This window comes from Leopardus geoffroyi, chromosome D4, assembly GCF_018350155.1.
Source record: "Leopardus geoffroyi isolate Oge1 chromosome D4, O.geoffroyi_Oge1_pat1.0, whole genome shotgun sequence".
In the NCBI taxonomy this organism is placed as follows: domain Eukaryota; kingdom Metazoa; phylum Chordata; class Mammalia; order Carnivora; family Felidae; genus Leopardus; species Leopardus geoffroyi.
Window position 1 is genome coordinate 50,916,031 of NC_059342.1, and position 27,851 is coordinate 50,943,881.

Genomic DNA, 27,851 nt, shown 5'->3' on the forward strand with positions numbered 1-27,851 from the left:
ACAACACAGACTGTCAGCTAAACAGGAAACCAATCAGTCTTCATTGTCATAATACTGCTTTTCTGAACAAATAAATGTTGGACACAAAATTTCAAAGACAGTTTATTCAAAATTCTCCACCTAGGAGAAAAGATATATAACAATGTTTACACATGCTTTAATAACTTACTTCACTGTACAACTTGCATTCCATGTAACAGTACAATAAACCAGCAAAAGAAAATAATCGGTCAGCACTCTTTAATAATCAATCACATAAGAAGCACTGAGTAAGGGGTACAATAAGGTGGTATCTGTAAATTCTTTCATGAGTGCACCAGAGCACCAGTCATCTCATTCGGTTTGTGTCTAAAAATCAAGATGTCTACACCCTTCTTATTAGTGATGTGAAAGGTAATTAGGACCTTTCAGAACATAACATGTTAGTTTTGGTTCCATTTGGTGAGCAATGGCAGAGGGGCTCTGTCACTTTTATCCCTTTCTTATAAATACTTTTCCCTTTTGTGTAACTTCCACAGTTTTAAATAAAAATAATTTTTATGCTTGTATATACTATTATGTCAAAACGGTTCTAGCAAAGAATTATATTAATCAGTTTACAGCTAGCACAATGGTCCAAAGACATTAATGAAACAGAAGAAATTGACCACTTAGGTCTGCCAAAGTAGCACCCAGTAAAATAGCACATCAATAAAGTTTCTCCTGTTTTCCTCACATGATGCAGAGGCAAATAGACCTGGCAATAACCTCAAAAGTAAGGGCAGAAATTTGAGAAGGAAAAGGACAAGATATTGTTCTCTGTTCCTGTAAAAGGATCTTACTAGTTAGTACATTCTCCATTGCATTTCATAATCTTGGAGTTACAACTGTCAAATGAGGGTAAGACTATGCAGGAGGAAAACAAGATAAAAATGACTGACTAGTGTAATCTGAACTTCTTCCAAGTAATTATATTTTCCAAGAAAAAAAAAAGGCACAGGAGGTACACATTTCAATTTGGCTCAAAAATAATAAAAATTAATTTAAATAGTTTGCAATTACTAAAACATAAAATCCAATTTCCTCTATTGTCTTTGACAGAGCTCAACACACACACACATACACACACACACACACACACACACACACACACACACACACACAGAAACACACAAATACCCTGACTGGTTTGCCATAATCCGGACTACACATACTGCGTGATGTTTCTACACAGACTGAACCCTAAGGACTACCCAGTCTACAAAGGAGGATCTAATAATTAATTTGAATTAAACATCTGCTTGATCAAATACGTTCTTTCTAATACTTAGCCTATGTTCCAACTAAGTTCCTTTTGTGGAACTGAAATGATTCAGATGCTCTAATTTTCAGCTGATTATAAAAGTATTACAGTAATCTTACATACCAAGGAATACCAAGAGATGAAAAGTCAACTAGTATTATATCTGTGAAAAGTAACTCAGATTTCACTTTGATACATGTAAACCATGAATTATAAGTTTCAAAAACAGTAGTTGTGGTCAAGTTCATATCTTATTATTATATCTTTAAAAGATAGCAGGAACATTTACTCTAACTGTAAACATAAGTCTGTATCTCAAGACAGCACACCTAGGAAAAGATGCATCCATTGTAACAATGCACCGGACGTCCCCTGACAGACTTGTGACAAGTGTAGTGTAACTAACTTTAACTGCATTGCCAAGTAGGAGTCTGGGACATGACCCAAGGGAATGATGTTTCCCACACCACTGAGCTACTTCAGCAGCAATCATCATGGTGACAAAATATATTTAATAAGTTACACATTTAAAAAGTCATTAGAACATCTCGTTCTTGTACACTAGTATAGAAAGGTCTTCCAAAGATAAATGAGTGGAGGCCTGGTTTAATTTTCTCAGCTAGAGCCATTATTATGTTAAGGTCGCCCTCTGCTGTTAAATCAAGGTCTATCTTCAGGTTCCGAAGAGACTTAAAGGGCTTTTTCCCCTTCTGCCTATAAATAATGAAGAAAAATCCTTTTCACGTATAAATACATAAATACATAAAAATATATAGAAAACATCCAAAAGGAACAAAACAAAGCACAATGCACAAAGGTTTTTATTCCATATAGCTTTACTTACGTATCATCTTCTATATACTTTATTAGCGTCAAGGCTTTTCTGTGAAGGACGAGTAGAAACTGTGCCAGGAAAGTACTCCTGAGAGATAAACCAGGCTTCAAATGAAAGACCTACAGGAAAATCAAACATTTTAATAAATAATTTGCTCCAAATCTTCTTATACAGCATATTTCTATCACAGTGTTGACAATGTCTGGCAGCTAACACACATTAGAGCAGCTCTCCACAACCATTCCTACTGATGCCCCTAACAGACAGGAAGTACTGAATTTAGAGGCGATCATGTTTTTCTGAAGTTTTCTATTTTATCTTTGAAAATGGACTCTAATTTTGCATTCTACCTCAAATATATATCCCTATTTACTTTATTAAGAATCATGATATAATTTGCATCCTGATGTGTACTTAACTTTTTCTGCCCATATCTCCAAATAAAAACCAAGCTCTCAGAAGTTGAGCCACACTTATAGGCTAGGGTTTTGAGGTCTTCTTCTCTCTCTCTACTCTTGGGGTGTTGAGGGTACATGTGTAATGATAGAATGATTTTATTCAGCTTGAGAAGCATGGAATTCATGCATGATTGTGAATTATCTCTGAACTTTGCAATATGTCACAGACCACACAGATCTGGTTCCAAAATTTTGAGTTAACTTAAGGACCTCATTATTTCAAAGCTACTTCTATGACCCTGTTCCTGGCCTGATCCCCAGAATGATATTATGACACAGCTCTGTTATATTAAGAAATAAGTCCCATGTAATCTATAATTTTTTTCAAATGTTAATTAAGAAGATTATTTTTGAAAAGAATAAGACAATAAAGATGTTATTATTTCAGTAGAAGTATACAAGTTTTAAAGATATTTTGGCCCAATTAAGGCAAATAAAAACCATTCTCCCCTCCCCAAAAGAGAACACCTGGAGTTATGTGTTAGTGGTTGGAATTAAAACATTTATTATTTTAACTGGGGAATACTCCATCTTTAATTGTTAATATACAGCCCATGGCCATTAACAATTCAAAAAAAAAATCATGTAGACACTTTGGAAAGACATGAGCCACTACGAAAAGATAGTAACTTAATTCTATGATGATATATATATAGAGAGAGAGAGCGAGAGAGAGCGCATGCGCACAGGCAATGTAGTATATATTAAAAAAGATAATATGTCATACTATTCATTTTGACAATCTTAGGTTTAACATTTACCTGATCCAGGAAGGCTTTTACTAGAGTGTCTCTGTGTAAAACATCTTGAAAAATATTCCTACAAAGAAAACAGTCCAAATGTTGAAATGTCTATACGCTACTTTCCCAAATCCCTCACTCCAGTCAAATTAATTCTTAGAAATGGAATATTACATATAAACATATTTATAAAAATTAGATGTATATATTTGGAGATATAAAATACATATTCATTTTAACTCAAGGATACACTTGTATATTACTGGAGTTTGTCAAGACAGTATGTAATTATTTTTCTCTTAAAGATATAAGCAGTCCCAAGGGCATGTAAGTACCTATCAATCTATTTTTGTACCCTCACCTTATAAAAAAAATTTGAGAGCCTCAGAGAATTAATAAATATGATTACCAATTCCTGCCATGTCAAAAAAATAAAAGCAACAAAAATAAACACATATTACTACCATCAAAACCCAAAATAAAATAAAAGGTTAACCTTGTAATAACTTGTAATAAGCTGTTCAGGAAGAAAAAGGTAAAAGGGTGAACACTAAGAAACATTCGAATGGGATTAATGAACATCTTGACCACTGAGTTGCATCAACAAACCTATCATCAGGCAAGTAACAAGAACCAATTACTTGGGAAAGTGTAAGCTACTTGGTAATGATCGGAGTAAGAAACTAAGACGTTAACTCACACTTGAGATAATGTGCACACTTGAGATAGTGTATATCTAACATACCATAAGGTAAGCAATTTTTAACTGAAAATAGTAGGGATCATCATCGAACTGACAAGACTGGCAAAGAGGTGTGTATGCATAAATAAATAGGAAAGTACCTAATTTCCTAGTTAAGGAGATGGGTATACCAAATTACAGAAGAAGGAAATTCAGAAGGAAAAAAAAAATCAGCCTTTCGTGATCACTGGCTGTCCAACTGGTGTCCAATTTGGTAGTAACAGTACCCCTTTTCTGGCTTTGGAGAGAGAATAAGGCTAAATTATTTAAGTCTAGTGTTCTGAATATACTGTTTCACTGATTGTCTCAGTAATAAGTAAATCAGATGAAGCAAGTGTTAAAAAAGAATATTTCTAGTGACTGATTTTTCATGTAGTGGCAGTGAGTATAACTATTTTTAAGAGTGTAACTATTTTTTTTTTTAATTTTTTTTTTTTTAACGTTTATTTATTTTTGAGACAGAGAGAGACAGAGCATGAACGGGGGAGGGTCAGAGAGAGGGAGACACAGAATCTGAAACAGGCTCCAGGCTCTGAGCTGTCAGCATAGAGCCCGACGTGGGGCTCGAACTCACGGACCGCGAGATCATGACCCGAGCCGAAGTCGGCCGCTTAACCGATTGAGCCACCCAGGCGCCCCAAGAGTGTAACTATTTTTAATAGGGGCGCCTGGGTGGCTCAGTCGGTTGAGCTCCAACTTCGGCTCAGGTCATGATCTCATGGTCTGAGTTCGAGACCCGCGTCGGGCTTGTGCCGACAGCTCGGAGCTTGTCTCAAAAAAATAAATAAACGTTGAAAAAAAAAAAGTTAAAATTAAAAATATCTTAAAATTAAATAATATTGTTTAAAGGAAACTAAAAAATACAGTATATGTAACATATAAAAGTTAATACACAATCTAATGGTAGAAAATATCATTTTGGGCCCATTTGATGCTCAGAAAATTTACTTAGAGTTGTAAACAAATTTTAAAAATTCATGACATTATGGTTTTTTATTTTATCACCAACAAAAATAAGACTAGATGGCTAATCAACATCTGTCAAATCAGTGACGCATTCAAACATAACTGGCTAAAATGAGTAAGAAATGTTAAAAGCATACATACACTTTCTCTAAAAAAATAAAAATAAAAATAAAAATATAGGTGGTAAATCCATCCTAAAGTTCACTAAATTCCCCAAAAAGGATATCTGAAGTAATAAAAAAAAACAAAAAACAAAAAACAAAAAACAAAACAAAGCAGAAAAAATACTAAACACTTTAGTTAAGAAGAAAATGCTTGAAAGCACAGATTAATTTTGAGAATTACTACACATGTACCAAAATTACCAATACTTGAAAACATAGTCATCACCTGGAATTCCGATTTTGACCAATTCATTTTCTTTCTTTTTTCTTTTGAAAGTCTATTTTATTTATTTTGAAAGAGACAGAGTGAATGAGCAGGGCTGGGGCACAAGAGAGGGAGAGAGAGAATCCCAAGCAGGCTCTGTGCTGTCAGTGCAGAGCCAGGTGCGGGGTTCCATCTCACAAACCGTTAGATCATGACCCGGGTCAAAACCAAAAGTTGGACGCTTGACGGATGGAGTCACCCACGTGCCCCTTGACCAATTCATTTTCTAAACCAATTCTCTTAAAACTTTCTAAGGAACCAACAAGATCGGTGCACGCACAGCTGAGAAAAGATGGGTCCTAATGATGCCATCTTTTAGAGACACGTGAGGCTGGGGATCCCTTGGACATGGGTGTTCCTTTTCTCTGCTTTTGGTCACCATCTTCTGTGTCACTACTGGTGCTCCACATGTCCCCTGTCTCAGCTCAAAATCTTTCTTAGAAACACAGGACAGAGTTGCATGGTCCAATTTTACTGCTGCTTTGTACACTCAGAACTGGATTATCACAGTTAACATATATTGAGCACATTATATATGCCAGGTACTTCACACTGATTAAAGAGAACCATTATACTATACTCCATTTCTTTTCCTGATGTAGAACTTAAGTATTTTCTTGGGGTTTATAATACAAATTTATAATTTTTTCTCCTCTCATTAGGTCCACTTTCAACATTTTATCACTACTTTCCCTCTTTTTTTATTTAGTGATCACACTTTATGGTAAAAAATGAGGAACACAATATGAAATGCAAATAAAAGAATCTCTGTAAATGTATTTTTGTAGTTCTACTGTATTTTATATTCACATATCAAGAAAAAAAGACTTAGAATTATTTCTTTAGTTAAGTTAAAATGCCTTCTAATGAGTCTTTTTTTTTTTTTTAATTTTTTTTTTTAACGTTTATTTATTTTTGAGACAGAGAGAGACAGAGCATGAACAGGGGAGGGGCAGAGAGAGAGGGAGACACAGAATCTGAAACAGGCTCCAGGCTCTGAGCTGTCAGCACAGAGCCCGACGCGGGGCTCGAACTCACAGACCGTGAGATCATGACCTGAGCCGAAGTCGGACGCTTAACCGACCGAGCCCCCCGGTAGCCCCGCCTTCTAATGAGTCTTATACACTAGACTAATAAGCAATGCCAAGGGTTGGGGCTATCTGGTTGGTCACTATTTTTTTTAAATATTTATTTTGAGAGAGAAAGAGAGAGTGTGAGCAGGATGAAGCAGAGAGAGAGAATCCCAAGCAGGCTCTGTGCTGTGAGTGCATAATGCAACAGGGCTCAATCCCATGAACTGTGAGATCATGACCTGAGCCAAAATCAAGAATCGGATGCTTAACTGACTGAGCCACAAAGGTGCCCCCAGTTGGTCACTACCAGCCTTAGCACCTATTACGGTGCCTAGGGCCTCAATATATATTTGCTAAATAAATACTTAAATATTTACTTAAAAAAATTTTTTGTTTATTTTTGAGAGAGACAGACTATGAGAGGGGGAGGCACAGAATCTGAAGCAGGCTCTAGGCTCCAAGCTGTCAGCACAGATCATGACCTGAGCTGTCAGCACAGATCATGACCTGACGCTTAACCCACTGAGCCACCCAGGTGCCCCTTAAATATTTACTTTTAAGGACTAATCTAATCTCTCTATGCAAAACATAATTACATTAAGAAAAACAGACATTTAAGAAAAAAGGCATGACTAACCAAATTTTTCTTCAAGCATAATTCTCTTAGTTAATAGTTCATTCCTTTCAAATACACACTTGATTTTACTCATAAAAGATACAACTGCACAATACCGTTTAACAATAACATTATTACGTACAAATCAGGAGTGAAGCTTTCATCTGTATAGATGATTGTATCCTGAGCCATGTCTTCTTCTGAAGTGGCTCTCCAGAAAGCTGTCAGCTCAGATCTCATGTACCTGCGCTGATTGTAAATATGCTCGTGACATGGTGGCATCTGCTTGACAGTGTTGACGTCCACATCTATGTGTGTGGTGGGATAGGGAGCGTACATGACTTGCCGGAACGGGAGCACAAAGCTTCCGGTTGAATCCTGTCATAATGAAAAGAAAATTCATTGTCTTATATGTCAAAAGACACGAAGAATTATTTTTTAACCAGAAAAACTGGCTTTAACAGATCCATTGTATACAAAGTTTTAGTGATGTGTGCACTAAAGCACTGGCTGAAATAGTGAACACTAGAAAACAAGTAAGCATCCAAAAAGAGACCTGACTAAACAAAAAATGGCTTATTATTTAGCTACTAAAAATGAATTTGCAGAGCAACTGAAGTTAGCAATTTGTGTTGATACAGAAAGATATTCATAACGTATTATGGAAAGAGGAGGTTAAAATATGCAGGGATAGGGACAGGGAACTATGTAAAAGATACATACAGAAGAAAAAAAGACCAGAAAGATAGATGCCAAAAATTAACGGTGGTTATACATTGGATTATGAGAGTATGGGTAACTTTTTATTTTCTTCTTGATTATTCCTAATGTTCTTTTAAATCTCAATGAATATATAATTTTTGTAAGTAAAAAAATGTACTTCTTTCCAAGTATTGTCAGTTGGGTAGTCAACAGCCATGTAACAAATATCTGTGTATGAAACACTGGTATATGTTATGAATACAATACAGAGGCTACTTTCAATTTTTTACTCTTATAATGCTATAATAAATACTTTCATAAGTAAATCTTTCTTCTTATATAACTGCTTCCCTAAGATTTCCAGAAATATAGATAGTAAGCTAAGTCTTTGAACATTTTTATTTTTTATTTTAGAGAGCAAGAGAGAGGGAGAGTGCCTGCACACGTGCATGCACTTGAGTGGGGGAAGGGGGAGTGGGAGGGGGAGAGAGAGAGAGACAGAGAGAGAATCTTAAGCAGGATCCATGCTCAGTGCGGAACTGGATGCAGGGCTTAATCCCACAACCCTCAGATCATGATCTGAGCTGAAATCAAGAGTCAGACACTCAACTGACTAAGCCATTCAGGCACCCCAATTTTTGAACATCTTTAAGGCTCTTGACAAAGAATGTTAAAATATTTCTGAAAGGCTTAACAATTTATACTTATATGGAAAACTCTTAACAAATATTTTTCATTAGATTATAGTTTCAAGTTTTCCTCTATGCATCTGGTATAGGTCCCTTTTAGGGATAAAATTACCTAACTAAATGAGAGGGTACTGAGAAAATAAAAGTACTAAGTACCTTATCATGCTTTTGATAAAAAGAAGTTCTAATTTTCAGACTTGTAAAATTCAAATCGGAAATAGTTACATCCCTTAAGTAGTTTCTGTATTATTCTGAGCTCAAAGCATGCACACTGTTAAAAATGCAAAAGATGAATATAATTTTTATTTGCCACAACTTTTAATATGTTTTGTTTCATTTTGCTATGCATAGATCCTCAAGAAAGCATTCGCTATGAGAATCACATAACCATTAGGAAATCTACCTTCTCCCATCTTTTGACTGTAATTGAAACATCAATGATAGTTTCAATAAGATGAATAAACTGTCTTCCCTGTAATTATTGAAAACAATTTCTAATTTACATTTATCTGCCTTGCTCCTTGAAAAGCAGATTCAAGCAGTCAGAGAAAGACAAGTACCATATGATTTCACCCGTCTGAGGAATTTAAGAAACAAAACAAATGAACAAAAACTATAGAGAACAAGCTTATGGTAATTAGAAGGGGATGGGAGGATGGGTAAAATAGGTGATGGGGATTAAGAGTACACCTATCACGATGAACACTGAATGTACAGAATTACTGGAACACTGTATTATACACCTGAAATGAATATAATGCTGTATGTTAACCATACTGGAATTAAAAAGAAAAAGAAAATAAATAAAAGAAAAATGTAAAATAATTTAAAGCTACCTACATGTGAAAATATATATGCATTGTTCAAATCCTACACACAATTTTGAAGACAGGAAGCAGCTTTAAATTTTTTTTCAATAAATGAATACAGTACATAAAAAATGCTAACACAAAAATTCAAATCCTTTTCAGAAAAAAAAGTAACTATTTTAGATGTGCAATCTGATTCAACCACATATATATTTTTTAATGTTTTATTTATTTTTGAGAGAGAGAGAGAGTGCAAGCAGGGAAGGAGCAGAGAGAGAGGGAGACACAGAATCCGAAGCAGACTCCAGGCTCTGAGCTGTCAGCACAGAGCCCGACGCGCGGGGCTCGAACACATGAACCACGAGAACAGGACCTGAGCTGAAGTCAGATGCTTATCCAACTGAGCCACCTAGGCGCCCCAGATTCAACCACATATTAAAAAACAAATAATCCTGGAGCCAGACAGGCAGCTATAGGAAACCAAACAGACACACACACAAAAAGATACTCTAAGCTGTTTCACTCATACTAATTATAAATCTGTAAGATATATACTCTGTGCTCAGACTTGTGCATAACAGTCAGCTCCTTGGCATACAAACATGAGATGCATCACATGCCAATATTCACAGTGTATTTATACAGAATGTCAAAAATGATTTTAAAAAATTGCTTTCACATGTGACAAATGGAAACTATACCTTTAGCAGGCCTTGTACAAAGAGCCCTGACTCGTATTTAAATGATGATTCTGCTTCACATAATCTGGAACATTTTCTCTCTGCTGGAGTCAGAAAAAGGCATAATGTTCTCACTATCTGTAAAAGAAAATATTTTAGCATTAAAATAGGAAATTAAAAGGCCACTGGTCTGCTTATGAAAGAAATCTGAAAAGAAACTTCAACCATACTGTCGATAAAATACATCCTGAGAAAAAAGTTTTCCTTAGTCACCTGGAGTAGTCCATGGGACATAACAGTTGTTGCCTAAAATAGGAATTCTGTGGTCAAGTAAGTTTGGCAAATGGTGGTAAATGTATGGTATCTCAAAACCTTTAGCATTGGAATATATATTGACTTTCCAGGTGATTGATATAATATGCATACTTTATCCAACTCTTTGACCATGGAACTTTTATATTTCAGTAAGAACCAATGACTTAATATAATTATTAATTCTATCTCCACCCAGCAGCATTTTTCAAATGAAAATAAACAATTTTGGATAAGAAAACTAAATGCAGTTGAATTAGGCAGAATTATGGCTTCGGTTGAACAGTTTGACATATGAAATCTCATTATAATGAATATCAGGAGTGTCCAAATCCTTCAACAGAATGAGAATTAATTCTATCAAATTTGATTTAAAATAAGCAAGCCTTTGGTTGGGGTTTAGAAATCTAGGATTCTAACAGGATTTGATCTATAGCTCTATTAGGAAAAGTAAAAAGCCATGTAAGTATGTTGGAATTCAGACTATATTCAGAGTTTTTAGATTAAAGTACTAGCTTTCAATATAGAGTGATGGCATCCGTTTTCTCAAATTAAAAAGATAAAAGAGAAGTGATCATGCCAGAAGAGGATGTGGAATGAAAAAAATGTTTTAAAATACACAGGGCCCCAACCACAGAGCCTCTCTCCTTCCAGAAAGCTACTGGGAAGTCCTTCTGTGACCCTGAAGGGTCTGGGTGACACAGAGGGAAAGTTACCTTCTTGGGGTAACAGATGTAATAATAAATCCCTAGACCAGCATAACAATAGAGATGCATTAACCTTTCACAAATGGATGTATGGAAATATATAATTTTGGTAAATTAAGGGTCATGCAAGCATACAGGGTAGGTAACTTGAGAAAAAAATTACAAATATATTTGTCAAGGAAATAATTATTGCTAACATATTTCCTATATAAAACATAAAAAGAGAAGTCAGGTTTGCTTAAACTGATAGATATGTGCAATTTCTCTCTTTCTAGTTAACAGTCAGTGAAGTAAAGTACAAAATCCCTTAGTTTAGTGCCTAACCCTTGGAAAAGTACATTAATTCTTTAGTAACTCATAGAGCACTGAAGGAAGTGGTCACAGACGTTACTGAGTAAAACATAACTTCCACTGACCACTGAACAGTGATAGGTCCCTAAAAGAAACAGATTTAGGAGGAAAATAATATAAGAAATCAAAATGAATAATTAGATAACATTTCTTTGGAATTAGTATCACAAGTACATGGTTATCTTCATACTTATTAAGTGACATCAGAAAATAGAAGACAAATATTTTTTAAAAATACCTTATTTTAATGAAATTCTCAAAACCATTTATACAATACTGTGAACTGTATCATATATATGAATATTATTAATGAATTATCAACATGAAACTGATAAATGATTTCCTATTTAAGCAGTTTACTTCGACTTACTTCTGCACAGGGTGTCACAGTAATTTTGCTTGACTACACCCTAACTTTTAAATCACAATCCATGATATGTTAGCAGTATTAAGAAGTGAGATTATTTGCTGGATTATAAGATAAATTACCTTATTTACTTTTTCTGCACTGCTACCTACTACGACTGAACAGCCACAGGTCTGCAGGTGTGAGCTAATGGCACTGCAAGGTGGAGAAAAAAGATGAAAAACACTGGCTGTAAAGCAATTTCACAAACTAAACAAAAAAAGGGCATGCGAACTTCAAGTAACAGACTAGCTTTACATGATGAATGACAAACTGTAAGTAAAATGCCACCTTTTATTTCCACGGTACTTTACCTTTTTTCCACAGGCCTTTCACACAGATCCTCCCATTTGAACTTAAAACCCAGTTAGTAAAATATCACCATTTTATAATGAAAGAAACTGAGGTGTTGAGAGGTTAAGTGATTTACTTAAAGTCAAATGGGATTAAAAACAAGGATATGAACGGCTGACAGTGAGTGGAAGGGGGACTAAAGTCCTTCTGATTCATACTACGTAAAACTTCCAGGTTCAAAACACTCACACCTCTGAGTTTCCATCGTGAACCTAAAGGAAAAGACTATGGACATAAAAGCAAATACTTTATCCTGTCACTTCTCATCAAAAACAAAATAAAACTTCACGATAATCTGCAATCATAAAGAATCACTGAGGTAGAAGATGAGATTCTAAGTGCAGAGAGCGCACTTATTAGAGGGATAAATGTTGGCTGATATTACTGTCATTAACAGTCATTAACATTTTCCTTAGAAGAGACAGAAGTACAAAATGTTAGCTATTAGCTGTTACGTGCTTATACGTTCCGGGTGCTGTTTTAAGGGCTTGGTATGATTTATCTCACTCAATTCTTACAACAATCCTATTAAGTAGGTACTACTATTATTCCCATTTTACAGATGAAGAGATGCGGGCACAGAGGCTTCAGGTATCTTGCCCCAGTTTACACACAGCAATAACCCAGGAAGTCTGGTTTTAGAGCCCACACTCTAAAGTACTAAAATCTACTATAAGATGGAAAGGATAAGTAAAAATAACAAATAATTTTCTTTTCTAGGCCTAAATAACTTAAGTGCATCCACAATGCAATTCAATTTGTAAGGGTTCTGTGATACTGTGATTTTAAGAAATACGTATTTGTTTTTTATCCACATTTCCTGTCTCACAGCTCCCATAACACTTAGAATTTCCTAAGTGCAGGAAAAGATAAAGATGCCTTTTGTTATGTTAATGGAGTGACTTTTGGAAAACATCTAAGGATGGGGGCTGATTGCCAATGGAGCCAACCACTAAAGATTGGAACTTTCAGTCCCTCCCGCTGACTTCTGGGTAGGGGAGAGGGGATAGAAGTTATCACCAACGGCCAATGATTTGATCAACCATGCCTATGTAACAAAGCCTCCATGAAAACCCAAAAGGAAGGGATTTGGAGAGCTTCTGGGTTGGTGAACACGTGGAGATCTGGGGAGAGATGTGTGCTCAGAGATGGTATGGAAGCTCTTCACCCTTTCCCCAAACCTTATCCTATGCATCTCTTCCATATAGATGTTCATCTGTATGTTATATTCTATCCTTTACAATAAACCAGTAATCCAGTAAATAAAATGTTTCTCTGAGTTCTGTGAGCTGCTCCAGTAAATTAATGGAACACAAGGAGGGAGTCATAGGATCTATAGCCAGTTGGTGAGAAGAATAGGTAACATCCTGGACTTGTTACTGATGTCTGAAGTCCAAGGATGGGTGGTTGGGATCTCTAATATCTAGCCAGTCAGAAGCACAGGTGAAAACTTGGGCTTGTGACTAGTGTCTGGAGGGTAGGTGGGACACAGTCTTGTGGGATTGAACCCTTAATCTGGGGAATCTGACATTATCTCTAGGCAGAAAGTGCCAGAAATGAATTAAATCGTAGGACCCACTTGGTATCTAAAGCATTGTTTGTTGGTGTGAGGAACCCCACCAACATTAGAAATGGGTCTAAGAACCCCTTTTGTTCTTAGTTTCAGATTTAATGAGAAGTAAAACAAGAAACCAGAACCAACAAGATTTTCTGTCTGGGCACTATGGAAACTCGGCTTCTTTCAGTATTAAAAAGAGGTACATCAAATATATCACAGACATGTAACAAATGAAAAAATAACACAAAGCTAAGTAATAGTTCAAATATGAAACAATGTTCCTAGAATAGTTTGGGTAGCTATTCTATTACTTTCTTCCTTCCAAATCATGTCATTGGTGAGCATAAGATTTCTATGTGCTTTATCCACCTTTTATGAAGGAAACAAAATTCTTACTTGAGAAGGAAGCCTTCATGACAACTGTCACCAATGTCATCATCATTGAGAACTGTATCAGCTATCTAAAATGTACCACAAAAAAAAGAAATTATTCTGGTTATAATACGGCAGTGAAATAACACTCTCAAGTCTCGGTTCAACAGAACACATTGCCCTCATTTCTAAGCATCAAGAATCCTAATAAAGCCATCTCTGTGCTTCTATAAACTTTCAGGAGAACAAATGTGAAAACTTGTCAGGCAGGTTAAACAACAATTTTTATGAGAAGAACTTCCTATTCTTTGCTGTCAGAATCAGGAGACGAATCTTAATGACACAGTCAGAAAGAAACCGGAAAAGTTTCCTAAAGATTTCTCTATGCACTCTTACCGTGTGATTCAAAATGTCAACATGTGATTAAGAAACTAGATTATGGAATATAAGTAAACTTGTGTTTATCACCACTGACTTGTACACTGCTTTGTTACCAAAAGTACTGCATTAAATACGGACTGCTTCTTTAAGGTCTGGAATTCTCCTACTTCTAAACTAAATAGGTGTAATTCTGTCACAACTGTCACTGACCAAAAAAGCCTCTTTTTGGCCATAAAACTCAGTATTTTATGTGTGTGTTATTAAAGTGGTTAATACTTCATAGGAATAGCATGTATGGCAAAAAATGCACACTAGTAATTTAGAATGCTACTAATATACATCATAGTAATAGAACTCAAGGGAATTGATAAGAGGTGGTACCATTGTTCTTATTTAAATACAAGTCATGGCTTACATCTATTTCTTCAGGAACACTGTGTGATTTCATAGATGAAAGCAGCTCCATTACAGGAATTACTTCGCCAGTAAGCATTGGAATAATACTCTGACCCTGTACAAAAAAAGCAAAATGAAGCAGAAAAAAAAAAAAATTACACAATGAAGGTATCCCCTGCTTTTCCAAAGTTCGAGTTACACCACTTTGCTTTTATCAAAGACCTACACTAGTACCTGTTTTCAGTAACCAAAAGGAATCCAAAGAGGATTTCTGCTTTCACCAAAAAAAAAAGGCGAAAAGCTAAAAGGGGTTGAGCACCTGTTTTGCAATGAACCCCTCTAAGAGGCAGCACATAGCCTGAGCGCAGGAGAGGCCCTGCCAAGCTCCTTCCCCAGGAACTATCCTAGGCATCTTAGCATCAAGCCGCTTTAGCTTTGGATGGTGGTGAGCATCTGTGCTTTGTCTCGATTTATTTTGTGCATTCCTTAGCAGGGTGTGTTCTAAGGTATCTGAGATGTATAAGACGGGTTATGTTTTGGGTCTGGGAATGCTCAAGAACTTTTCCATGTAAATTAATGGTAATTGCTTCCTCACTTTATGGCCATTTCAGTGTATGAAATGTTCTATAGGAACACTCTACTTTTGGATAGCGGGGAAAACCTGTATAGGACCAACAGGACAATAAAATATTAAGAACCAAAACCAAGAATGACACCCTTTGATAGAAACACTCAATAGCTTGTTAGAACACAGCCCCAAACATGTTTACTATTTCAAAGCATTTCTAAAAGAAGTACGTACTATTTTAAAACTGATTTTCATCACTCATCATCGGGAAAATGCAAATCACAATTACTGAGATATCACCTCATACCTGTTAGGATGGCCAATATAAAACAAAAACAAAAAGAAAACCCAGAAAATAACAAGTATTGGTGACGATAAGGAGAAATTGGATCCCTGTGCACTGTTGGAAGAAATATAAAATGGTGCAGCGACTATCCAAAACACTCTGGCGGTTCTTCAAAAAATTAAAAATAGAACTAGCATATAATCCAGAAATCCTACTTCTGTATATTTATCCAAAAGAATTGGAGACAGGCTCTCAAAGAGATATTTGTACTTCCTTGTTCAATGCAGCATTATTCATAATACCCAAGGTATGGAAACAACCTAAATGTCCATCTATGGGAGCACGCATGAAGAAAATTTGGTGTATACATACAATGGACCTTAAAAAGAAGGAAATGCTGTCATACACAACATGGATAAATCTTGAGGACACTATGCTAAATGAAATATGCCAGTCACAGAAGGACAAATAGTGCATTATTCCATTTATATGAGGTATCTAAGTAGTCAAACCCACAGAAATCAAAAGAAGAACGGTGGTTGCTAGAGGCTGGAGGGAAGGAAAAATGGGAGGTTACTGTTCAATGGGTATATGGTTTCAGTCATACAAGATGAAGAAGCTGTAGAGATCTGCTGTATGATAATGTACATGTAGTTAGCAATATTACACAATACACTTCAGGTTTTGTTGAGGATAGATTTCATGTCAAGTTTCCTTTTCCACAATTTATTTGTTTAAACTTTTTTTAATGTTTATTTATTTTTGAGAGAGAGACAGAGACAGAGACAGAACATGAGCAGGGGAGGGTCAGAGAGAGAGGAAGACAGAGAATCCAAAGCAGGCTCCAGGCTCTGAGCTGTCGGCACAGAGCCCAACGTGGGGCTCAAATGCACAGACCAAGAAATCATGACCTGAGCCAAAGTCGGATGCTTAACTGACTGAGTCACCCAGGCACCCCCCCCCCCCAACTCTTTTTTTAAACTTTTTTTTTTAAGGTTTATTTATTTTTGAGAGAGAGACAGAGCATTAGCACGGGAGGGTTCTTTACCACAATTTAAAAAATAAAAGTAAAGTAGTTTATAAGAAATTGATAAATTAATAAAAGATTTGCTTGATAGGAAAAAATAAATAAACTCATTTTCATTCTTCTGGGAATGACTTTCTTTAGTCAGAGTGGAATCATTGGCTTATCATTAACTGTTACATGCTATAATTAAATTGCCATGCCAAATTTAGAAAGGATTTCCTTTGATATTTATTTGAGATATAAAAATTCTTGTTAATTAAAGGTCATTGATGCATTTTATATTTAAAAATGAGGAAAAACTTGGAGCCTGGGTGGCTCAGTTGGTTAAGCAACTGACTTCGGTTCAGGTCATGATCTCACAGTTTGTGGATTTGAGCCCTGCGTCGGGCTCTGTGCTGACATCTCAGAGCCTGGAGCCTGTTTCAGATTCTGTGTCTCCCTCTCTATCTCTGCCCCTCCCCTGCTCATGCTCTGTCTCTGTCTCAAAAATAAATAAACATTAAAAAAATGAGGAAAAACAAGCACAAAAAGGCTTAGAAATAGTCAGCAAATAACTCAACACTCAACGTCTACATTCACAATAAGGTTTAGTACTCAAATGCAAACTGAAATCATCACATATATGTTAACAATCAATAAAACAGACAAGTTTCCTTTAGAATTCAAGATAAAATTTGAATTATGTATCAAAAATGCAATTTTGAAATCTGTAGTTTCTAGAGTGAAATTCCAAGTTCAATATAGAATATCACAAACGCAGAGTGTCTCAAATGGATGATCTCTCATTTATTCATTACCATCACCCCTGCCCCCAAATTTCTGGACCATCCTGAATATGTAAACTTTTAGAGAGGTAGATAAATTGTCACATGTCCGTTAAATTTTAGCTAAATATGTTTTCAAAACACATAAATAAGATCAATCTAACAGCTTTTTCCTCACTCACATCTCATGAAACTATCTTACTCAAACTTTTCAAATGTGTCTTTAAATCTCAGTCATTCCAAGAGTCATTTTTTGAGTGACTATACCCAGTTTTTCAGAAACTTGGGCTCTAAATGTGATGCTGTCTGTGGGAATTTTATGCTAAGTCCTAAGCCTCCTTGCAAGATAGAGGTTTTATTTAAAAAAAAAAAAAAAAGAATTCATCCTGTAGTAGCCTCCAAACATAACCACTCACTGTTTCTGTTTTTTAAAAGAATTTTTAAAATTCTTGTTTACAATTACAATCAACACAGGCAATTCAACAAGAATAATGACAAGCTATAAAGGGATTTCCTCATAAAGTGATTTTTATCAGATGATAGCTATAAGTATCCAAAACTTGCACTGAATGAAGTCAGTGATTGATTCCAGACTCATGTGTCATCCCCAAATAGTATTTATTTGTTCAAAATAAAGTCATTTTAAGCACATGATGGGAGATTCACAGGGATTCAGTTATCAAGCAGCTTCTTTTCAGAAAGGAAAACTGTAGGAAAATACTTTCCCTTCGGTGTAGGCATATATATAGTGCCATAAACCGTATCTCAGATATTTATCCTAAGTGAATGGATATCTTCATCAAAGCTTAACAAAAAAAATTCTACGAGCCTGAACACAGAAGAGACTCTAAAGTAAATCCCTCAAGTTTCTTTTCCTCTTTTGACTTCTCTAACTTGAACTTCTCAGAAGAATGTTTCCCCTTTAAAAACCTTCTGTTGGTCCAAATACACAGAAGGGACACAATAACATTTTCAAGAAGAGCCCTTAAGAGAGAAATAAAACTGGGGCACCTGGGTGACTCGGTTGACTTCAACTCAGATCCGACTTGGATCTCAGCTCAGGTCATGATCTTGGTGCATGGGATCAAGCCCCCCATAGGGCTCTGTGCTGACACTGTAGAGCCTGCTTGGGATTCTTTCTCTCTCCATCTCTGCCCGTCCCCTACTTGTGTTTGCATGTAACAAAAGTGCAAATAAATAAACAAATTTATAAACAAATAAACTTTAAAAAAAAGAAACAAAACTTAAAAATTAACAGTGGTAAATTTCTTAAGTATAGGTTTCTAGTTTGAAAAAAAAAATCCCAGGAAAAGTAGAATTTTACTGGGTCCTAAATATCTTTATCTTGAGGAAACCCTACTAACTACTCCATAACTAGCAGGTACATCTACAGGTTGGTAAAAGTCCCCCCAGTACTTGGCACCCTGCTCATTACCAGTAAGTAAAGGCCAGGCTTTTCTGGGTAAACGGAAACATCTTCTAAGTGTCAGATCTTTCCCCAGGATTACCTCTCCTCTGGCCTGGGAAGCTATTTACAAAAGTACAGACATAACAATTTTGTAAAGTAGGTCATTCTACAGGGTTTTGTATTTTCCTGGTTTAAGTCCCTACATATTCAAATTTTTAGAAAAGTTACTGTTCAAAGTACTATTATGTCTTAGGTATGCTAAGGAAAACCACAGTAAGGACAACCCAGCCACAGACTGGAGTTCAAACAGAAGGAACACTGAGGGTGGCCAGCCAGCAGCAATGGGAGTAAAAGCAAAGAACCCTTTCTCCATTAGAGATTCCCCTTCAGAACATCTCTGCCCTGCACTAAAATGGTTTGCATTTAATTTCCATAAGGGAAAGCGTACCCTCGCAATCAAATATCTCAAATACTGGTGCCTGTGCTCTAAGGACATTAAAAGCCATGGGATAAACATGGCATGCTTCCCTAGAGACTTATTACCAGAAGAAGGTGAGGAATATCACTGGCAGACTGTAATATTAAATAGATATCAAATATAAACTGCATGACTTTTAAAAATACAATGTGAGACTTCAAATAAATATTATGCTTAGAACTGTGCCTGTACCCCCAGATATCTTAGGAGTATACTCACTTCCCTCCTGTTATAACTTCTGTGGAAATGTCTGAGAAGCAACGCCTTAAAGAAAATCCCATATAAAACTTAAAATTTTTAGTATGAACAAGTTATTCAAAACTTACTCTATACAAACAGAAAAAAGGTAGCAAAATTGCTATTATTCTCCACTTATTTAACTCTTCAGATCTAAGATATGGAAATTTTCATTTAGTTTATTCCATATATTTCCACAAAGGCTCTGTTCATTTTCAGATTCACTCTGTCAAAATAGTATGGCTTCAAGGCCTTAAGAAAAGTAGCCCTCAGGGGTGCCTGGGTGGCTCAGTCAGTTAAGTGTCTGACCTCAGCTTAGGTCATGATCCTGTGGTTCATGAGTTCAAGCCTGCATCTATGCTGACAGCTCAAAGCCTGGAGCCTGCTTCAGATTCTGGGTCTCCCACTCTCTCTGCCCCTCCTCTGCTCACATTCTCTCTTTTTCTCAAAAATTTATAAACATTGAAAAAAAAATTAAAAAAAAAGAAAAAAGAAAAGTAGCCCTCAGCCTTATATAGATACACGTCATGAGGTTGTACTTTTTGATAGCAAGCATTCTGTACCTTACCTGATCTTCCATTCTTTCTGTGCCTTCTAAGACTATTTTCTGGACATTTTCTTGCCTTTCCTAAGCAAGAGAAAATTTATTAAAGTTAAAATTAAAAAAAACATCTTGATACTTGTTTAGTTTTCACTATACAGTTAAATGGTAGACATGCTGTTGTGTAATTTAGTTCATGGGAAAAATACTTTCCACATTAGGGCAGGAAAAAAAGGGAGGGGGCAGGAAATTAATCCAACAAATTCCTTCTCTTATAAACAATACAAAATAAAATAAAAACACCCTTTTTTCTGCAGTTAAAAAAAGATAAGTTGTCAGAAAACAGTCAATGTAACATCTGCATAGTTTCACAAAGGAAACTAATGATTTGTACTTTTCAAATTAAATAAGATCAAGTTGAATCTGGGGCTTCCTGATTTTAAATGATTTTCATAAACATTTAAAATAAGAAAACATGTATACAAACATAGTAAAACACTATTCTTTTGAAAGACGCTATTTCTCTTCACTATTTGGTAAAAGCCTTGGAAGATTAATAATGCTTTAACAGACTTCCACATTAGTATCAAAACCGTAGAGCAGAAGAGAGTTAAACTTGTTCTTCGGATCTGCCAAAAATACACGAAAATATAAATACCACTAAATATTAAACTGCAGGGTTTAGGGGATGACAGTAATTTCCTCTGGCTCAATCTGCAAAATTAAAAGGAGCATCTCCTAGAAACCATTTTGTCCACTCTCATTTTACAAATTTCAGAACTTGGTAAAGTTAAAGAGACCAAAGGCTACAGGGCGGGCTGCTTATGAAACACTTGTTTTGAACTGCTTGTACCTACACATAGTACTAAGTGAAAAACAGGGTCATGCAACGCAAAAAGAAAAAAAGGTTTTATGGTTAAAGGTTCCCAAGACAAACCCATACTCTAAAACTTATTACAATATTCTTAATTTCTCTGTTTTAGCTTTTTACTTATAACAGAGAGCTATCATCCCCTGCCTTTAAGGGTTATTATGAAGATCACTGACATCAGACTACTAGACCTATCTATCTAATAGGGCAGATGCAGGGGCACCTGGGTGGCTCAGTGGGTTAAGCATCGGACTTCAGCTCATGTCATGATCTCATGGCTTGTGGGTTCAAGCCCCGCGTCGAGCTCTGTGCTAATGGCTCAGAGCCTTGAGCCTGCTTTAGATTCTGTGTCTCTATCTCTCTCTGCCCCTCCTCTGTTCATGCTCTGTCTCTTTCTCTCTCTCAAAAATAAATAAACATTAAAAAAAATTTAATAGGGCAGATGCAAATAATAGCTACTGCTTGAAATTAATTGCATAGAATTTCTAAAAATTAGATATAAATGTATCAGAAGATAAACATTCAATGGCTAGATTAGCATGATTAATACACTCAAAAATCACTCACCTTGTGCATCCATATCCTTCCTTTTCTGATAATATGTGTTAGTCTATCAACACACACTCTGTGAAGCGGGAGGTAGAAGCTAAGTTCGGTCTGTGGAAGTATAATTGATAGACCATATGTGCTCCTATCTCCATTCCAGTTTCCATCAAAGATCAATGAAACAATAATGACTCCTTTTTCAGAAAGGACAAAAAACTTCACATCTATAGCCCCACTCTCTGCGTTTCGGAGGATTTCTCCATTTAAGGTGTGGTTGGCAAGAAAAGTTATTTCTCCATCGCTGAGAAGTAGCTGTTCTGTCTTAGGAGCCCAAATGTGTCTTACTCTAGGACCAAGAATATTGTCCCAGTAAGCAAAGGTAGCTGCTAATAGAGGTGATTCACCACTTAGAGCAATCTCTGTCTTGGCAACAGCTGGAGATGGTGGTGGACAGAGATTCGACATCACTGCATCCCAACTATCACATTATCCAAATGCTCCAGGGATATCTAAACAATGACATACAAAATCAATAATTAGGTTCAGCAATTTTAAAGTCATAGCTCAGAAACTCAAATGATAAAGGCCTATGTGGTTTTCTCCTCTACAGTCAAAAAGGATTTGAAAACATGTCCCACCAGCTAGCATGGCAAGCGCACATTAAATGCTTGTGAATATGATAACCTTGATACAGAGTAAATTGTCACCTATATTCAGAGAATCTACTTAGATATCCAAAATAATAATGACCTAAAAAAAAGGGCCTTTGAACATTAATATGAAATACTATACACTACAGCTCATGGAATAGACTCTCACTGTTCCCAAATATCTAGTCTATGTGCAATTCTATTATCACTGGATATTTGCTCCTTAAACCACAGCAACTAAAGAGGAGCAAATTGGGCAGGGGAGGGTTCTGCTACAGACCACCACACTTGTTGTGGGTTGAACCATGTCTGCCACAAAATATATGTTCAAGTCCTACCCCTCTGTATTTGTGAGTGTGACCTTATTTGAAAATAAATGTAATCAAATTAAGATGGGGTCATATTGGATGAGGGTGGATCCTAATCCAATGATTGGTGTCCTTAGAGAGAAAGATTTAGAGACACACAGACAAAGAGGAAATGGGGTTGTGTAAAGACAGATGTAGGAATTGGAGTGATATGGCTACAAGCCAAGGAAAGCCAAACATGGCTGGTAACTGCTATGAGCTAAGGGGCAAGGAAGCATACTTCCCTACAGCCTTCAGAGGAGCATGTCCCTACAGACACCTTATTTTGGGCTTCCAGCTTCCAAAACTGTGAGAATAAACTGTTGTTGTTTTATATTACCCAGTTTGTGGTACTTTGTTATGACAGTCTTAGAAACAAGTAAAGACACCTGTCAATAAAAACATCCTAAAGCTGTTGGAGGTGGGGGTGGGGGGGACAGGGAAGAAGGGAGGAAGGAAAGCAAACAAGAAACAAAAACACAACAATCTGGGACCATAACAAAAATGAGCAAAAAGTCCTGTTATTCTCAACAAGTTCTCAGGGTACTAAAGCCCAATTCAGTGTTTAACATGACACTGAAACATCAAGAGGAAGATAAATACATTTAATATGCTACTTAAATTTAAGGAAGCAGCGTAGCATTGCACTGAGTTCATTACAAAGAGAGTTCTATGCTAAATGGCTAAAATAAAAAAAAAAAAAAAACAACTTTAGTTATTTAGAACATGTAAAGAGCACAGTGACTGGATGGGATACTGGCCAAGCCTTTCAAACCACTGAGATAATACACACAGAGACAAAAGCACACTGCCCAAGGTCACAGAGTCAGGCAAGAATCGAGGTCTCATACATCTTAACCCACTGAAATATAACACTCTTAAGGTATACACTCTATGTGATATTAGTGTAAAATGAATAATTCTTTGCCTAATATTAAAACTGAGGGGTACCTGGCTGGCTCAGTTGGTGGAGCATGTGACTTTTGATCTTGAGGTTGTGGGTCTGAATCCCAGGTAAAGAAATTAGTTAAAAACAAAATCTTGGGGCGCCTGGGTGGCGCAGTCGGTTAAGCGTCCGACTTCAGCCAGGTCACGATCTCGCGGTCCGTGAGTTCGAGCCCCGCGTCGGGCTCTGGGCTGATGGCTCAGAGCCTGGAGCCTGTTTCCGATTCTGTGTCTCCCTCTCTCTCTGCCCCTCCCCGTTCATGCTCTGTCTCTCTCTGTCCCCCCAAAAATAAATAAACGTTGAAAAAAAAAAAAAAAAACAAAATCTTTTTTTTTTTTTTTTAACATTTATTTATTATTGAAAGACAGAGAGACACAGAGCGTGAGCAGGGGAACGGTAGAGAGAGGGGGAGGCACAGAATGCGAAGTAGGCTCCAGGCTCTGAGCTGTCAGCACAGAGCCCGATGTGGGGCTCGAACTCACGATCTGTGAGATCATAACCTGAGCCGACGTCAGTTGCCCAACCAACTGAGCCACCCAGGCGCCCCTAAAAACAAAATCTTTAAAAACAATTGAATGCATATATTTAAAGACCCAAAATAAAAAGAACCATAAGAAACCATTTAAACCAAAAGAACCATTTAAGCAAGTCTAAAATTGTGGAACGTGTTCATCATAATGATAAAGGATAGCAATTAATAGGTTAGTTATGATATACCTATCTTTGATTGCAGAACTGCTTTGGGAGGTACATTTGATCTGTAATTACAATTCATTTACTTAAAGAATTTTATCTGCATCTTGTCAAGAGTTCAGACACTGTTGAAAAGCAGTAGCTTCTATTTTTAGAGTATTAGACGAGCATTTTTATCATGCATGTCAAGGATAGGTATACGGATCTTTGCAAAAACACTTTATTGTATGCATGTGTAGAAATGATTTAACAAATAGGCAGTTTATGTATGTATCTTTTAGTTCCGTAATTCATTTAGGCAATGTTTACTTTTTAATGTGTCATATCAACTTAATAGTCTCAAAAGACTATACTGGACATACACTGTCTAGTTTATTTACAATATCTACTGTTTTGGATACAATTTCAACAGTTTACAATGACAATACAGGAATGTAATTTGAATTAAAACTGTAATGATGTTATTTGTCATCATGAGTAACAACAAACTGGAGGCCAAGGAGATGGATTAACACATAGCCACAAAATTGTATTGTAACATTTTTCTTTTGTTCTTCTGTTTTGAATAAAAAAGGTGAATATTTGGGGCATGTGAACCCCGGGCTCAGTCCGTTAAGCATCTGACTTCGGTGCAGGTCATGATCCCACGTTCATGGGTTCAAGACCCTGTCTGTGCTGACAGCTCAGAGCCTGGAGCCTGCTTCAGATTCTGTGTCTTCCCCCCTCCTCTCTCTGCTCCTCCCCCTCTCACACTCTCCCCAAAATAAATAAACCTTAAAAAAAATTTTTTTTTAAAAAGATGAATTATCATAAGAACAAACCTTTACCTCAAACATTTCATCATTACATTGAAAATAGAAGCATTTCCTAAAACCGAACTGAGCCCTAGAGCAAAATCTGGTTGGATTATGGGGATGGGGAGATTTTTACCAGATTGTGAAAATTCAACTATCACAGACCATTAATTACATTTAGTCTCATTGCTAGTCTCATTAGAAAGAAAAGAAAGGACAAGGTCCATGCTGAATTGTTTAGCTTAAAATCCTGTCAAAATTAATAATTTTGAGAAATGAAATGTTATAGAGAAGAATAGGAGAGCTGTACAAATACTTTTACTAACACTTAAAGTCATCATCCTTGGTAAGGAAAATCCATATATATAAAGGTGGCTGCAAAAAATCAGGCCAAAACCAATAGTCTTTTATCTATATATCTATATGTAGTTGGCTACTCCAGAAGGTAATCAAGCAATAGCCATAAGAGTCTTTTGAGGGAAGCCAGGATCCAAATTGGGTGACACGGTGGCTTGCCACTCCTGTAAACAAAGAATAGGGTTCATGAGGATGTACCAATGTACTTACTGAAAATCATCCAACATATGCAGGCATAAAGATTATATTAATTACCATCTGTAAAACTTCTGGCAGAGTAGTAGGTTTGAAGCTTTGCTTTTTCTTAAACTTTTGCTAAAAATCAGCCGTCTCTTCTCTCACTGGTATTTAAAAAGTTGGCTGGCCCACTGCTGTTGTAAATCAGAATTGTGCCATCATAAGGCTCACATTTCTTGTGACCATGCTTTCAGTTTATTTTCTCCCAGCCCGAAAAGAAGCAGGATCCTTAACCAGCCCACTTCCTAAAACAGATGATGCTCAGGCCAGCTTTACTGACAGAGAACTGTTTATTAACACCAGACTGTGGGCAACACTTTCTAAATTTTTATCAGGCGAGACTCGGAAATGAAGTTTAGGATATCACTATCAGGCTATCTCTGACAGATCCAAGTTTCTCACATAATAGGAAGCCTAACCCACATAGCTCCTTAGAACTACTTAATTACCATAGGGCCCTAGGGCAGGCTTGAAAGACAGGAGTCTTCATTGTTTTTTGTTTTTTTTGTTTGTTTGTTTTTTTAACTTCTTTCCCTCCCAAGGCAAATTTTGGACTGCTAACAGAGCCAAATAAAGAGACTATTTTATCAACTTTATAAAGAGGGGAAAAAAAAAAAAATCTTTAGCTCCAATGCACTGTTTCCTGGAGCAGGTTAGTGCTGGCTTAGTGCACCATCAGCAACGTTGTCTAGAATTTCTCTCATTTTTGTTTTGGATGTATAAAAAGCAGACATCACCAGGTGATTTTCCAACTAATTGAGGGCTTTCCCAAAGCAGCAGGGTTTGGGGAAGGTGCTGGCCAAAGGTATCTGCATCACATAACACCATCCTATTCCAAGTATTCTGACTCTGTATTATTAAGCTTTCATATAATATACTCTAGCTTCCGTGAGATTTCTTCCCATTATGTTAAACGTTTCCTTAAGCCTGAGAAAGATGGTATCAGTATTTTTCAAGTTAAAAGTACAAATTAAAAGTAATGCCATACGTGTTGTGTCCCCTTGCTTTGCATCACAGGTGAGGGATGGGAACAGTCGGAATCGAAAATTATCCACTGGCTACAACCAGGCTGTTACTTTGCTAGAGCCCAGCTAGCAATCTCCAGTGTTTCTCAAAGGGCCATCTCTCTTGGGCAAGTTCATGACCTCCCTCTGCTGAATACAGAAGACTGGTGAGTTCACGGGGTGACTCAGACCCCGTGCGGGCACAGTAGTCATGTAATCAGGGCACTTCTTTCTGCAAAAGATACCATCAGCCAAGTGATGCTCAAGTCAAAGGTCACTTCCTTTAAGTAAGTCTGTGTAACCTCGGAGCTGTGAAGCAAGTCATGACCCATACAGTGGGAGCACAGCCCAGTCTAGAATCGCTCCCCAAATTTACAAGGCATCAGCAATCTCTAGAAACTTCGATTCGAATTGGGTAGCTATGTGGTATAACCCGGGCCACCATCCCACCCCGCAGTTATCTCCTCTCGGACCCCGACTCAGGGTTCATCGCGCACCACCCGCCCCTGGCCTTCCCCAGGACCAGGCCTCTCAGTGCCGGAGGCGCCTTTCCCTCGAATCCGCGGTGCAGGTGGTGCGGCGGGCCCCTCTGGGTCTCACTTAGGATTCCGGAAAGGGGCCGGCTCGGGAGCTGCGGGCGGGAAAGCCAGCCAGAGGCCCGGTCTGCAGCCCTGGTCTCCCTGCCGCCGCTGCCGGGAAGGCGGGGGCCCGGATGGAGGCAACTCCACTAGTCACCAGCTGGAAAACCTGATGCGGGGTTTCGGTCAGGGAGGACCAACCGAGCCCGGAGGATAGGCGCCGCCGCGACCGCCCCCGCGCGGTCCCAGGACCCCGACCCCAAACAATCGCCGGCCCGCCGGCTTCTCACTCACCCACTCGCCACCACCAGCGACTCAGCCGCCGCGGGCGCAGGGACCGCAACCGCAGCCCGGCCTCCACCCCGCCCCGCCCCCGGCCCCGCCCCAGGGCCCCGCCCCAGGGCCTGGCCCCTCGCTCGCGTTCCGGCCCCGAAAACCCCTTCACGCCGCAGTTGTTTCCCGCCTGGTGCTCCTCTGAGTAGATTTTACCCAATCTTTCGCTCGTCATCTTCAGCGAATATTGTGAAAGTAAGCGGAGGGGAGAAAGGATGAGGAAAACAAAAGCACACACCTCCGAAGCACACACCTCCTGATCTCTCTGGACTCCGCCCCCGAAGGGAAGAAACCGGGCAGCGGGGACGGTTGAGGCTTCAAACGCCAT

General features: G+C 37.5%; 1 protein-coding gene across 7 annotated transcripts; it reads right to left on the bottom strand.

Annotated features, from left to right (window-relative positions):
• Positions 1–89: 89 nt before the first annotated feature.
• On the bottom strand, positions 90–27,851 carry C9orf72 (C9orf72-SMCR8 complex subunit). Of its 7 annotated transcripts, none has more exons than XM_045468049.1 (12): positions 27,485–27,549; positions 25,341–25,535; positions 21,606–22,093; positions 20,195–20,254; positions 14,878–14,973; positions 14,106–14,170; positions 11,881–11,953; positions 10,043–10,159; positions 7,284–7,519; positions 3,337–3,394; positions 2,127–2,236; positions 90–1,996 (listed from the first exon to the last, which is right to left on the bottom strand). In XM_045468049.1, the coding sequence occupies exons 3-12, from the start codon at positions 22,047–22,049 to the stop codon at positions 1,810–1,812; spliced, it is 1,446 nt and encodes a 481-aa protein (XP_045324005.1). In that variant the 5' UTR covers positions 22,050–22,093; positions 25,341–25,535; positions 27,485–27,549; the 3' UTR covers positions 90–1,809. The 7 variants fall into 7 exon arrangements, with proteins under 7 accessions (XP_045324005.1, XP_045324004.1, XP_045324009.1 ...); XM_045468048.1 differs by lacking the exon at positions 27,485–27,549 and adding an exon at positions 26,597–27,455; XM_045468053.1 differs by lacking the exon at positions 27,485–27,549 and adding an exon at positions 25,627–26,539.